At 32.8% G+C, this 15,345-nt stretch overlaps 1 protein-coding gene and 2 long non-coding RNA genes across 5 annotated transcripts; 2 read left to right on the top strand and 1 right to left on the bottom strand.

Annotated features, from left to right (window-relative positions):
- Positions 1 to 1,575: 1,575 nt before the first annotated feature.
- On the bottom strand, positions 1,576 to 2,666 carry LOC149925951 (uncharacterized). The gene is made up of 2 exons (XM_090160618.1): positions 2,482 to 2,666; positions 1,576 to 2,170 (listed from the first exon to the last, which is right to left on the bottom strand). Exon 2 carries the CDS (start codon positions 2,145 to 2,147, stop codon positions 1,719 to 1,721), a length of 429 nt encoding a protein of 142 aa, XP_090016744.1. The 5' UTR covers positions 2,148 to 2,170; positions 2,482 to 2,666; the 3' UTR covers positions 1,576 to 1,718.
- A 6,403-nt stretch (positions 2,667 to 9,069) lies between these two features.
- Positions 9,070 to 9,891, top strand: LOC149925950 (uncharacterized). The gene is made up of 2 exons (XR_016476827.1): positions 9,070 to 9,229; positions 9,679 to 9,891. It is a non-coding gene; the product is annotated as an uncharacterized LOC149925950 (long non-coding RNA).
- A 1,987-nt stretch (positions 9,892 to 11,878) lies between these two features.
- LOC149925949 (uncharacterized) lies at positions 11,879 to 13,528 on the top strand. Of its 3 annotated transcripts, none has more exons than XR_016476959.1 (2): positions 11,879 to 12,052; positions 13,055 to 13,528. It is a non-coding gene; the product is annotated as an uncharacterized LOC149925949 (long non-coding RNA). The 3 variants fall into 3 exon arrangements; XR_016476960.1 differs by having other exon boundaries at positions 13,052 to 13,528; XR_016476961.1 differs by lacking the exon at positions 11,879 to 12,052 and adding an exon at positions 12,922 to 12,968.
- Positions 13,529 to 15,345: the final 1,817 nt, after the last annotated feature.

The following is a 15,345-nucleotide window of genomic DNA, read 5'->3' as shown; positions in this document are numbered from 1 at the left end:
GTCAATAGCAGACGCCGGAAAATGGGCGCTACCTCGGAAGAGCATGGCGCCGCGATGCCATGTTCGGCGAGAAATCAAAATTTTAATGGCAAAGCCCAGTCCCCGGTACGGAAATGTTTTGTGACACCCCCAGGACCGTGCAGAAGTTTTCACGGGTCCTTCGTTTTGCACCCCCTCCCCCCTCGAGCCCAAAAACATTCTTCACGTTTAATCGCTTAATATGTATAAAAAGCTACCTTGTTAAAAGCATGTTAAAAGGAAACACTTGTTGCGCACCGTACACTATTTCAACAAGCACTATATAAACAGTAGCTTGCAGGTCCTGGTTCTCGGAAATATTACATCTTGGCAATTTTCTGGTAGATGTTTTATTGAAGGAGAATGAATTTGTTTATACCATGAGCAGAAACGATGAAGTCGATGTATTCATTTCAACCATCAATTTATGAAATATCTAACTATATCATTTTCCTTTCTACCTTCTGGGGCTAAGATGGACGGTACCTTTCGGCTTTTGTCATTGAATCGATCCACAAAATGTTTCCTGGATTGCGCGTTTTAGCCGGCAAAGAAAATGATTTGTAATTTTTCGAATAACACCGGTACAAGTACAAAATCAGTTGATAATCGTAAATGAAGGTATTTGCTCTTAATATTTTTTATATTTTCATTCAATCAAAAACTATGCAAATAAAACAAAACAATGAAAATGAAACAACTTTTGAGCAACTGCGATTGACCAAAGATATAGACCTCGCGTACCCTAGAATCGAAATCACCGCCTCGCGCGTAGTCAATAGCGTTTACCCACTTTCTGTCAGAACTCCGAAAAAATTAGCTCCATTGTTACCATGGTAACCAACTATAGATAGCGCCAAAATCAGCAACCGATGGAGGCCGATTTTTCGGAGGTCACGAGCCGGAAGTGGGTAATCGCATCGTTGCAAAAATTTCAATCAAGCCCAAAATTTAAAAAAAAAATTGGAAACGCCAAAAATGCATAACCGCGAAATGCTACTTGAAGATACGTCGCCTAGTATCAGAAGTATATAACAAGTTGATAGTGTTGTTGTTTTGGAAGTCGGAATTACCATTTTCTGGGTGTCGAAAAAATAGACACCATTAAAGCAACTGTCGGCTCTATCATTGGCCCTTGTTATTAGAGATGGCTATGAATATACGACTTTACTGGAGAGCGTGGTGCCATCTATAAACGGCAAAGGAAGCCCAAATTAAAATTAGCGACACGATAAAGTCGTCATAAAACTATTTATAATTATTACAATTAGACAAATTATACTCTACTTAGTGGACTTTAACCCAAATTATACATCCCATATAAAATATATTGTAAAAAATTAATATAATTTAAGTTATTGTCAAATTTAAAAACTAGACAATCAACGTGAGGGTTACTTTTATGTCCCTCCTTTTGGGTCAAAATGTAGATTAACCATCTTGTTTTGATGTCGACGCTAGCGACATCTGTTGAAAAAAGAGCCACTTCACGTCGAGCCGACACTTGCTTTAAGAGGTAATTTTCGGTACAAACGTAGAGTAAAAAAACTACCGATATAAAATAAAAACCTTTAATTCGGAAATTGGTATCAATAATTAAATTATACTACACTTTTTACGCAAACATTTTAATCGTTTGAGATTAGGATGAAGGTAAGGCTTAAATGATCAAAATGGTTATAAGAATTGAAAATAGGAATTTATATTGTTGATCTTTCGTCAGTAACGGTTTCATTCTGTAAAGCTTGGTAATTATTTTGAGGAGCGGCATTGGCGCCTTCGACGATGGCCCGTTTTTGGTGCATGACTTGGTAAAGGGTGTTTTCTTGTCCGTCAACCAACAAAATGTGAGCCAACTCCTTCATCTTCTTGATTCTTTGGAACTGCAACAAGGACAAGGCGCTGAAGAGGAACGATACCGACATGCACAGCGCTCCGCCGATCCAAGCCACTGTGGCTTCGACGTTGCGGGCCTCTAAGGTTTCGTGGTGCGGCTCGAAGACGATGTAGCCCAGCCCGAACAGCATAAAAGCGATCAAAGCGAATCCGGCGGAGCACGCGATAAGAAACCTCAAGTAATTACCACCACTGCGCATTTTTAACGCGTTGAATTTGCTGTAAAACGCCATTTCCTCGCTAAATTCTCCAAGAACTGTGGGCGGCAAAAAGTTTAGATCAGAAAATGTTACACTCGTTTGTTAAAAACGTTACGGCACAGTACATTATGGACAGTTGTTAAGCCTAACTACCTGACGCGTTCGCGTTATCCGTATATGGAACGGTTGGAAGAGTTTTATTTCCTCAACAACGCTTAAAAGAATTCGATGATTTGACTAATTTTAAAGTAGGGTTCAATACCGCCTCATCATCGGCCCAACTTGACGCGCCATTTTTACGTGTCACAACAAAAGCAACTTTAAGCTTATCATCTTACGAAAGATGACTGACTATTAGAGATCGTACCTGTAGGGTTTTACTGTCGAAATTGCTTCTCAATTTTTGTCGATTGTAATCCTCTGTCTCCAACGATATTTAATTTTTAATTTAGCTAATTATTTTACAATTATTTTTTTCCGAAAAGTTAGCGAGTTTGGTAAGCGAGGCTTACACCTTATTCTCTGAGGTATCGCGATGCTTTTGCAGATTGGAGGTAGCGCCGTTATCATGGCAAAAGATAAGAGGCTATAGTCGTTCGCTGATAGAAATGTCCAAAGTAAAGGTTGTATGCTTTGCTGCAACAACATCCTGTCTGCACTCGTAAAGATGTTAAACACGGGTTCTTCGACGACAGAATTTCACATTCTTGACGCGAATTATTCGAAGAATTCATCAAAAGACAGCACTCGCGTAACAGCAATCTGATTTATTTTTGATTTACTTTCATCCGCTATTGCCCTTGCCTGAACGTTGCACCTGAGCCTGTTACCAGGGGCATTGATAAAGTATAACCAATTTCCGCAAGGAAGAACTAGGAAAGTTCTGGCAAAATTTCCTTTTCGCGTAGTTTTACAAAAAAATTATTCATTTTGGTAAGACTCAGATGCCGCCATCTATTGAGCGAAATCGACAGTATTACTAAAATAAATATTACTTTAACAAAAATTGTAATTTTAAAATGAGGACTATTGTAATAACACTACTAATGGTTTTAATGGTAATTTTCGACCGGAAATACGCCATTTTATTTTATTAAGGCAGCCGCTATTTTATAACAAAAAAGGTTAGTATTTTGAAGTCACTTTTTATATAAAATAAAAATGGAAACTTTTCGAACGTGACCCACCCTACGAAATTGGAAATTTTATGGAGACGAATTTCCCGTCTAGCGTAGTTTCGTGTTTTCGGTTTAAAATCGTCTGCTTTTCAGACGACGTGAATCGAAATAGCCGTTTCTTATTGGTCTTTCATGTTAATGAAATTTTTGCTGGTTGGGTCGACATTTTTACCCGCCTTTTAAAATAGGCGTATACCCGAAATGATTTAATCTTTTTAATCTTGATTTAATATTTTAATCTTGATTAAATCTTTTTAATCTTGATTTAATATTTTAAATCTTGATTAAATCTTTTTAATCTTGATTTAATATTTTAAATCTTGATTTAATCTTTTAAATCTTGATTAAATCTTTTTAATCTTGATTTAATATTTTAAATCTTGATTTAATCTTTTAAATCTTGATTAAATCTTTTTAATCTTGATTTAATATTTTAAATCTTGATTTAATCTTTTAAATCTTGATTTAATCTTTTAAATCTTGATTTAATCTTTTAAATCTTGATTTAATCTTTTAAATCTTGATTTAATATTTTAAATCTTGATTTAATCTTTTTAATCTTGATTTAATCTTGATTTAATCTTTTTAATCTTGATTAAATCTTGATTTAATCTTTTAAATTTTGATTTAATCTTGATTTAATCTTTTTAATCTTGATTAAATCTTGATTTAATCTGTTAAATTTTGATTTAATCTTGATTTAATCTTTTTAAATCTTGATTTAATCTTTTAAATCTTGATTTAATCTTTTAAATCTTGATTAAATCTTTTTAATCTTGATTTAATATTTTAAATCTTGATTTAATCTTTTAAATCTTGATTTAATCTTTTAAATCTTGATTTAATCTTTTAAATCTTGATTTAATCTTTTAAATCTTGATTTAATCTTTTAAATCTTGATTTAATATTTTAAATCTTGATTTAATCTTTTTAATCTTGATTTAATCTTGATTTAATCTTTTTAATCTTGATTAAATCTTGATTTAATCTTTTAAATTTTGATTTAATCTTGATTTAATCTTTTTAATCTTGATTAAATCTTGATTTAATCTGTTAAATTTTGATTTAATCTTGATTTAATCTTTTTAAATCTTGATTTAATCTTTTAAATCTTGATTTAATCTTTTAAATCTTGATTAAATCTTTTTAATCTTGATTTAATATTTTAAATCTTGATTTAATCTTTTAAATCTTGATTTAATCTTTTAAATCTTGATTTAATCTTGATTTAATTTTTTAATCTTGATTTAATTTTTTTTATCTTGATTTAATTTTTTTAATCTTGATTTAATCTTGATTTAATCTTTTTAATATTGATTAAATCTTGATTTAATCTTTTAAATTTTGATTTAATCTTTTAAATTTTGATTTAATCTTTTAAATCTTGATTTAATCTTTTAAATCTTGATTTAATCTTGATTTAATTTTTTTAATCTTGATTTAATTTTTTTAATCTTGATTTAATCTTGATTTAATCTTTTTAATCTTGATTAAATCTTGATTTAATCTTTTAAATTTTGATTTAATCTTTTAAATTTTGATTTAATCTTTTAAATTTTGATTTAATCTTTTAAATTTTGATTTAATCTTGATTTAATTTTTTAATCTTGATTTAATTTTTTTAATCTTGATTTAATTTTTTTAATCTTGATTTAATTTTTTTAATCTTGATTTAATTTTTTTAATCTTGATTTAATCTTTTAAATCTTGATTTAATCTTTTAAATCTTGATTTAATCTTTTAAATCTTGATTTAATCTTTTAAATCTTGATTTAATCTTTTAAATCTTGATTTAATCTTTTAAATCTTGATTTAATCTTTTAAATCTTGATTTAATCTTTTAAATCTTGATTTAATCTTTTAAATCTTGATTTAATCTTTTAAATCTTGATTTAATCTTTTAAATCTTGATTTAATCTTTTTAATCTTGATTTAATCTTTTTAATCTTGATTAAATCTTGATTTAATCTTTTTAATCTTGATTTAATCTTTTTAATCTTGATTTAATCTTTTTAATCTTGATTAAATCTTGATTTAAACTTTTAAATTTTGATTTAATCTTGATTTAATCTTTTTAAATCTTGATTTAATCTTGATTTAATCTTTTTAATCTTGATTAAATCTTGATTTAATCTTTTAAATTTTGATTTAATCTTTTAAATTTTGATTTAATCTTTTAAATTTTGATTTAATCTTTTAAATTTTGATTTAATCTTTTAAATTTTGATTTAATCTTTTAAATTTTGATTTAATCTTTTAAATTTTGATTTAATCTTTTAAATTTTGATTTAATCTTTTAAATTTTGATTTAATCTTGATTTAATTTTTTAATCTTGATTTAATTTTTTTAATCTTGATTTAATTTTTTTAATCTTGATTTAATTTTTTTAATCTTGATTTAATTTTTTTAATCTTGATTTAATCTTTTAAATCTTGATTTAATCTTTTAAATCTTGATTTAATCTTTTAAATCTTGATTTAATCTTTTAAATCTTGATTTAATCTTTTAAATCTTGATTTAATCTTTTAAATCTTGATTTAATCTTTTAAATCTTGATTTAATCTTTTAAATCTTGATTTAATCTTTTAAATCTTGATTTAATCTTTTAAATCTTGATTTAATCTTTTAAATCTTGATTTAATCTTTTAAATCTTGATTTAATCTTTTAAATCTTGATTTAATCTTTTTAATATTGATTTAATCTTTTTAATCTTGATTAAATCTTGATTTAATCTTTTTAATCTTGATTTAATCTTTTTAATCTTGATTTAATCTTTTTAATCTTGATTAAATCTTGATTTAATCTTTTAAATTTTGATTTAATCTTGATTTAATCTTTTTAAATCTTGATTTAATCTTGATTTAATCTTTTTAATCTTGATTAAATCTTGATTTAATCTTTTAAATTTTGATTTAATCTTTTAAATTTTGATTTAATCTTTTAAATTTTGATTTAATCTTTTAAATTTTGATTTAATCTTTTAAATTTTGATTTAATCTTTTAAATTTTGATTTAATCTTTTAAATTTTGATTTAATCTTGATTTAATTTTTTAATCTTGATTGAATTTTTTTAATCTTGATTTAATTTTTTTAATCTTGATTTAATTTTTTTAATCTTGATTTAATCTTTTAAATCTTGATTTAATCTTTTAAATCTTGATTTAATCTTTTAAATCTTGATTTAATCTTTTAAATCTTGATTTAATCTTTTAAATCTTGATTTAATCTTTTAAATCTTGATTTAATCTTTTAAATCTTGATTTAATCTTTTAAATCTTGATTTAATCTTTTAAATCTTGATTTAATCTTTTAAATCTTGATTTAATCTTTTTAATCTTGATTTAATCTTTTTAATCTTGATTAAATCTTGATTTAATCTTTTTAATCTTGATTTAATCTTTTTAATCTTGATTTAATCTTTTTAATCTTGATTAAATCTTGATTTAATCTTTTAAATTTTGATTTAATCTTGATTTAATCTTTTTAAATCTTGATTTAATCTTGATTTAATCTTTTTAATCTTGATTAAATCTTGATTTAATCTTTTAAATTTTGATTTAATCTTTTAAATTTTGATTTAATCTTTTAAATTTTGATTTAATCTTTTAAATTTTGATTTAATCTTTTAAATTTTGATTTAATCTTTTAAATTTTGATTTAATCTTTTAAATTTTGATTTAATCTTTTAAATTTTGATTTAATCTTTTAAATTTTGATTTAATCTTTTAAATTTTGATTTAATCTTTTAAATTTTGATTTAATCTTGATTTAATTTTTTAATCTTGATTTAATTTTTTTAATCTTGATTTAATTTTTTTAATCTTGATTTAATTTTTTTAATCTTGATTTAATTTTTTTAATCTTGATTTAATCTTTTAAATCTTGATTTAATCTTTTAAATCTTGATTTAATCTTTTAAATCTTGATTTAATCTTTTAAATCTTGATTTAATCTTTTAAATCTTGATTTAATCTTTTAAATCTTGATTTAATCTTTTAAATCTTGATTTATTTTTTAATCTTGATTTAATCACAAGTTAATCTGTTTAATCACGAACATTAGAATCACACTATTGCAAAGGCAAAGTAGAAGTTGGGGCCCCTAAAAAAATTAGACCTTCCTTTTGACTATATTAAAAAAATGGAAAAAAACATTTATTTCGAAGAAGAGGGGCAGAAATAGCAGACGACTTTTGAATTTCTAGGTTTTTCGGTTGAACTTTCAGCTCTTGAGCAGAGAGAATTTTGAACGACAGACAGCTTTCATATATTCAATTTAATAATAATCAGCTAGGCTAATACCCAAGGCACCACCATAGGCCTAAGTCATCAAGCGACTTTTGAAGCCATTAATTCAGGTGGCCGGGTTACAACGCGTAGGAGGGTGGTGGCAAGCCCCGCATGCCACGCGAGCCAACAGCGCCCTACACTAACTATTACCGTTAACCCCAACAAGTTTTTATGGAAGGGGAAACCAAAGAGCTCGGGGGAAATCCCCTTAAACCAGCGGGGAGAGAACTTGCAAACTCAACGTGGAAGGAGTTGTTCCGAGTTTTCACCCAGTGCCACAAGTTGGGATCGAACCCGGCTCCTCTTGCTGCGAGGCGAAAGTGCTAACCACTCCGCCACCCCACTCGGTCGGTAGGCGGCGATACTTATGACCAAAATTTAAACTACGCACGAATTCTTGAGGCCTATCTAGGCAAATGGTTTCACCGTCAGGTCTCCACATACGGAAGCCGTAAAGAACCAGTTTAAAATGGTCCAAAGTAAAGCCAGCATCACGCGCGTAATTTGAAACACCAACTGGTCAGACTATAAACTATTTTATTCACGAAGCTAAGAAAGTGCTATCTCTTATCGATCTCAGATGCACTCACGTCTTGAACAAGTGGGCCCAGCTTCGGATAAAAAACTTTGATTGAAACACTTTGCAGGACCCCCTAAAATGTCTCCTGATCTGCTCTGAATTCATTCGTGAATAGTTCTTTTTATAAAATAACCTTGGCCATATTGTTGAAATGTTGCCTCCCCGCTTCAGCTGTGGATCGTTTTCTCTCCCACTAAAGAGCTTATGAACTCATTCTTAGGCATTGGCTGAACTATTCCAGGGCAACATTTCAACAAGTTGGGCAAGCGTAGAGACATTTTATAAAATCAACTATTGCCCAAGTATCCAGCCCTTTGCTAGCAATCCAATATCCCACATTAGCGTAATAAGAATTGAATTTGTCCAGATTTAAAAATCTTATAGCGCGTTCACTGGCTGATCTCGGGCACTCCGAGATAGCTCGATTTTTGATTCCACTGGGAAATCGAGATCTACCAGGGAGCACTCGAAGTCGATCCGAAAATTTTGCCAGATCAACAAATTGTGCAAATTTTTTATGTGCGAAATGTCGGCTGTTAGAGACAGAAATTCTCGATTTCGGCTAGCTTACATGTTATTAAAAGTGACATAATTTCCAAAAGTGTTGCAATCGTACCTATTTCTTAATGAATGTTACGAGCGAAGTACAAGTTGGGAGGGGAGAAGGGAAAGTATGCGTTGGGGAGGGAAGGAAGTTAAAACCAACAATTAACGCCTCCTAGTGAGGAATGGAGAAACTAAGTAGCACTGGTCAAAGTTAGTGTATTTTTTGATTTTTCGTCGTTCTGTAGAGATGCTATCGCCATCTACCTACGATATAATACCACAGACTAAAAAAATATCCAGAAAGGCGACAATAAATAGTCTTTTACGTGGTCGATCTTGAGTCGAGCATTCATTAAACCTTTACCATACGAAAGTACAGGGATTGTCACACTTTTGGGAATTATGTTATTGGAGTCATCTTCTGACAGCTCTGATGAAGAATTGGAAGCTATAGCATTATAATATTATTTACCGAACATAACTAGACCCAAAATTATTAATTATGTAAATGAGAAAGAGGTAAGTATTTAAGCCTTGTCTTTGTACTACCGCCATTTTAACCGAGGGGCTGGTCACTCCGCGTAATCGGTGTACAGAGCCGTACCTTTGACTGTACTAATGGGATTACGCGTAATCTTTGAAGTCCCTGCCTTTGGCATTGCTAATCTAAGCGTAATCCGGTGTACAGACTTTCTAAGAGTGGTTAGCCCCTCGATTTTTACTTCACGGGAAGGTTAATTAAAACCTAGACCAAGAAACATTTCCACGCGTGTTCCACTATAAAATATATCAGTGGCGCTCCAACCAAATCGGAGGCAGAACTATGACGTCAGATACCAATTTTAGAGCGCTCTGAGGTCTTACCAGTGGAACGCACTATTAGAAATTTTAGATGGTTATAAATCGAATAATAAAAAGTCTTAGATGACTCACGATGCAAACAAACATTTAAAAATGATATTTTTCAGGGATCGCCCCCCTCTGGTTACGGGGGGCCTGAATCGATCAAGGGTGAAAACTAAATCATCAAAGTGAACTGGCCCTTGCCATAAATATCCTACGCCAGCATTTTTTTACGGATCAGCCAAGGCCCCTTGAAAATTGAAAATCTTTTAAAAGAAAAAATATCGCTTATTTTGAAGTATTGAATCGGAATAAAAAATTGACTATTATAAAAACTTGATTTGTTTCTGAAGTTATTTAAATACCCAGGTGGTAGGCCAACCGCTGAACATGTTGGCCTAATTTAAAGGGGGACAGGCAGAAGAAAACCTAGGCCTTTAAGATTTTATGCCTAGACGCGTTTTAAATATGATCAAGAATGTGTTTTTTCCCCTACTTTGCTGAACGGTTTTTGGCTCCCTATCCACCGTCCACGCCATGCTCGAACAGTAAGCTCCTCCCCCCTAAATAAAAACCAATCAGCCAGATATCTCATTGGTTCCCTAAAACTGACGTTATTGAAGAGCACACTTTCATGCAGTGTTTTATTAGGGAACCTTATTCGTGACCGAAAACTATCGCTACGCCCCCTTTGGTTCGCCATTGAAACCTAGGAATATAATACTGCGTACCTGGAACAGAAATTTGTATTCCCCCATCACTAACTCACTGTTTTCGCTTCGGCAACGCGAGAGCTATACAATTTCGGACATACGAGCGTAGCGCCATCGTAAAAATAGGCGGAATTTAATGTCACTATAAATTTTGCCTACTTTTCATTCTATTCACAACGATTTTTTGTACAAGCTGAAACACGAATATTCTACCTGGATTCTACGAAACTATTTTCGGAGATGTTTATGGAATTTGAAGACAAAATAAATAAATTTTTAACACGATTTTAAGACCAGCACGTATTTCTAACCAAATCCCAACGAACACGCGGACGAAATTTTGACTACGGTGTCCGCTAGGTGTCCCTAGTATCTTATGTCTGAATTCCCCACATTGCCAGGCCTAGGAATCCCATATTTCCCCTCCAGTATTTCCATCCTCCTAGTTGAAACCTAGAAAGCTAGCGGCTAAAGCCGAGGGGTCGGATATTCGAAGAAATCCTGTACACTTTCCAGAAATCCGACGGGAAATATCAAAGTCCGGCAAGAATTCCCAAAATACAGCGATAAATCACGAAATCCCACAATAAATGTCGAAATCCGACGATAAATGTCGAAATCCTACGAGAAATCGCGAAATCCAACGATAAATCCCTAAATCCGACGACAAATCTCGAAATCCGACGACAAATCTCGAAATCCGACGACAAATCTCGAAATCCAACGACAAATCTCGAAGTCCAACGAGAAATGTCGAAATCCGACGAAAAATCGCGAAATCCAACAATAAATCCCTAAATCCGGGACAAAAGTTAAGAAATCCGAAATCCAATAGGAAATCTAGTGTGAAATCCCGGATTCCAAAATCCCGTGCACATTATTGGTGAATACCCGACTCCTCGGCTAAAGCAGACGCTATTAGTTTTTCCTCATCGTTATTCGTAAATTTGACTTAATAAATATTGATACTTGCATTTTAATATAATTTTTGCATCGTTTGCTTATATTATTATTATTATTTGCTTTATTTTAATTTGTCTGTAGCAGAAGCTAGATTATAGGCGCTACATCGCAGAAGCTAGCGCCATTACGCTAATTATGTAGAATGTTTTTTTAATACTTGAAAATGGTAGATTCTGTTACAAAATCAATCTTTTGGTATCTAAATTATTTTCGTAATTTATTGATTTTTAAAGAAATACATACAGTGATTTTTCTAATTATTAGATTCAAATCAAATGGATTAGCGAATAAAAATTTAGTCGAGGCGCTAAAATGGGACGCAGTATATGTGCAAATTAAACCATTTAAAGTTGTAAAATTTTCTGCGCGTTGAAAATAAAGTGTTCTTCATAATTAGGCAAAGAAGAAATACAACGAAAGCTTACGCTTCTGTATTTTTTACGAGGGTGGAATAAACTGACGCTTCCTTTCGTAAACCGAGAATGGTCAAATTGGAATTAATTAAGCGTAAGGAATGAAATAGGATATTTAGCTTTCGTTACAATCCTCATTCCTCACGCGATGACATTCTCCACCAAGATCTAACTATCCTTCTAAAAAAGGCGCTCGTATATTTCTATCAAGGCTATTTGATCGCTGGCGACTGGCGTTAAGAATCGCCTCTCGCTATATTATTAGGCTGGAAATATTACAGCTACACGGAACGACAAACTCGCGTTTGCCGAAATATAAATAACGCGAATACAAAAATCAATTCCTTCGAACTTCGCAGTTGTTGCTATAAACGGAACAGTTGTCATATTGAATATCGACAAAATAAAAGGTAATAAAATAGTTAATATTAACGCAATTCATTGTTACGAGGGGCGTCACTAAATTCATCGTAATAGGCGTCCGATGCTACTTTTAATTTGTATCAGAAGTTTATACACGAGATAAGTATCCATCATAAATATGAAACAAGAACCTTCGCAGGCTCGACGTAGACCGCGGATGTATACACCTCATCACTGCTCAAAGTTTACCGTGCGAATTACTCTTACTAACCGTGTAAATAGTAAAAATTGCACTGCGTATGATTATGTACCCATAATTAAATCATTTTCTGTCTGTAATAGTTTTAGAATCATGCTTTACATGATGAATTTCGCCCAGCACTAGGTTTTCTTCTGAAACGTATTTTGAAAAATTAGCAGAAGCCAGCGAAGGTGCATGTTTATTGTTGCTTCAATAAAACATCTTCAAGGAAATTGCCAAGAAGTAAAATTTTCGAGAGCCAGGACCTGCAAGTCACTGTTTATATAGTGCTTGTTAAAATAATGGAAACTTTTCACCTCTATGGTATGCAACCAGGGCCGTAGCCAGGCTATATATGTAGACCGGGCGAACCGTAATTTAGAAGGGGCCAGTAGTATTCAGTGCCGTCTTTATAGATTAAGTTCGAAGAACGCCAGGTCGGGCGAAAACAATTCCAGTACGGGCGCCCCCCCCCCCCCCTGGCTACGGGCCTGTATGCAACAAGTGTTCCCTTTTAACCCGATAGTTTTTTTTTACATAATAAGACTTAGCAAAAACACGGCGTTCAGTTTACATTTGAAAAGTTTCCATTATTATCAACAAGCACTAGGCCTATATAATCAGTGTCGGCTATCAAAAACATTACCTCTTGGCGATTTCCTTGAAGGATGTATTATTTAAGCGCCTAACGCCATTACTTTCTAACCGTTAGAAGTTGTTGGGTGCGTTTAATGTAATACGAGCTGGAATTTCTTCCGGCATTCGTAACACGATCATCCAGTAATTTATACTATGTTTCCATTAGCAGCGGTGAAAAAATGAAACTGGATTTCATTCGATCCTACAAGAGTCCCGTAACCGAATTTGATCGGGAGACGTACGACGTAACGACAGCCAAGGGTCGCAAGTTACGTAAGGTGGAAATCTACTTCGGCATTATTTTCATACTGGCGGGATTGATCCACTACCTTATCTTCATCCCATTCTCGGAAGCCGGATCGCCGCAAGTTCAAGTTTTGGTCTTTTTCACCTTTTTGGGCGTGGTGATGATCACTTTGCGTAGCACCAGCCTCTTTCGCATTCAACGTATTCCCGATCCCAGCCTGGCAACCCCGAAAACTAAACAAACAAGATACAGCTACGCTTATTTTGCAAACCGGAAACCGCCGCGACCAACCTCGGCTATACCTTTGGATTGACGTCTACGGATGGTTGCCTGTACTTGTAACGAACAAAACAATTTGTGCTTTTTTTAAATAAATTGCTTTAGTAAATAAAGAAATTTTGCAAGTTTTCTTTCGGTTGCTAGGCGAATTAGAAGTTTAGAACCTTGGGGTTTTCCTTTCGCTGAACTACCAACCAATGAGAGATAATCAGTGTATATAGAAAATAAGTGTAATAGGAAACAGAAACATTAAACACCTGTCTGTGGCGTTCTCCCACCCACGTGGAAGGTTTTCCATAATATGTTTTTTTTTACCCTAGCCCTAACACTTAGGTAGAAGGTTTGTTTTTGCTGAAAGAATATTAATTGAATCTGGGATTCCAGGAACAATATATGCTTACTCTCTGCTTAAGCTTAATTGAATCGTATGTGAAAAAAGTCTACAATCAAACAGAAGTTTTATCTTAGCTGGAGAAGACACTAAAAAAGTTTATTTACATTTTGCCAAGTACAAAACTAAAAAGATCAACAATTGTTGAAATTACTCGTGATTAAATTAAAATATTTACATATGCTTTAATTGGAAATTTTCTAATATTGGCTTTTGTTTTAACAAAAATGAAGCATATTTAGTTAAATTACTTTTTTTAAATAAATATGTCAAAAACTTGTCACGGTTATTTGTTTTTGGTCAAGCATTACGTGGCTATTTCACCATGTTCATCTACGGAAGAGTTAACCAGTCTATCATACTGGTTTTTACGCTTCATACACTTGCCGCAGCAAGCTTGCTTTATTCTAGCTCTTGCGCTTGGACAAGAACACCATATAAGTCCGAGTCCAATAAGGCCGAAGAGAAGTGGTACACAATGTAAGATCCACTTAAAATGCCCAAGGTGAAGCCAACGGTTCAAAAATGAAAGGCTGAAGAAACTGCCCCCAAAACCTCCAACTCCCAGAAGGGAACAGAAAATTCCTGGATAGCGAAGTACTTTTTTCGCCAAACATCCTCCAGCTTCACTGACCAAAACATTTCGGTCGATCACGTTGCCCATTTCCGAATCTTCGCCGTGATTTGGCATTTTTTTTTCATTAATTTTAGGATAACAAAATTAAAAAATGTTCGGCAAATGACGGTCTTCGGAATGATAGGTGCGCGGGAAACCAACCACAAAGTCCACAAAAACCGGCGAGGTAACCCAAAGGCTTCGGACTTTAAACTTTTATACTCTTAAAACAACACTTTCGTACATAGCCATCCATTTCTAACTATTCAAAACGGAACTTTCTCACTGATAGGTTTTCTCAAGATGTTTAATAAAATTACCCATTGATAAGAAAAGCTCCGTTAACGTTTATATTGTCTTCGGGAAGCGAGATAAAAGGATTCCACATATACCTTTCACCGTAGTCTGCTCGGAAAACTACCTTTACGGGACACGTGGCGCCCTCCAAATTTCATTTCGGAAACTAGGTAGCTATCATTACGATAAATGGCGGGGTTTTTGAACTTTTCCTATCAATTAAATTCGAACTCTAAAGGCGCCGAATGAAATTTAAAACTTCATTATAAAATAATTACTGGAAAGAGATACTTCCCTCGATTATATTCGTATCCTTGTGGGCGATTAAAATTTGCAATTACAGCCACAAAACTTAAAAACTTCATACGAACTAAACAATCCCAGGATAAGGTGGTGGTGGTTCTTCTTCCGGATAAGGGGGTGGGTTATCTATGTACGATTCACCGAGTTCAATCACAAAAATACCATCAGTTACTTCCTCGACGATCATTACATTGACCGCCGGCTCATCGTTTCCGAAATCGGTGGTAGTCGCTGCCGACGCGAACGTTTTGGGCGCCAAGACGCAATTCTTGCAAGACATGGCTGCCAGTATAAAGGCTTGCAACAGCGTGACAGCTCCTATAGCCA

Source organism: Leiobunum rupestre, chromosome 10 (genome assembly GCF_980474605.1).
Source record: "Leiobunum rupestre chromosome 10, qqLeiRupe1.1.hap1, whole genome shotgun sequence".
In the NCBI taxonomy this organism is placed as follows: domain Eukaryota; kingdom Metazoa; phylum Arthropoda; class Arachnida; order Opiliones; family Sclerosomatidae; genus Leiobunum; species Leiobunum rupestre.
The sequence above is the reverse complement of the archived record's forward strand: the minus strand, read 5'-3'. Positions and strand labels throughout refer to the sequence as shown.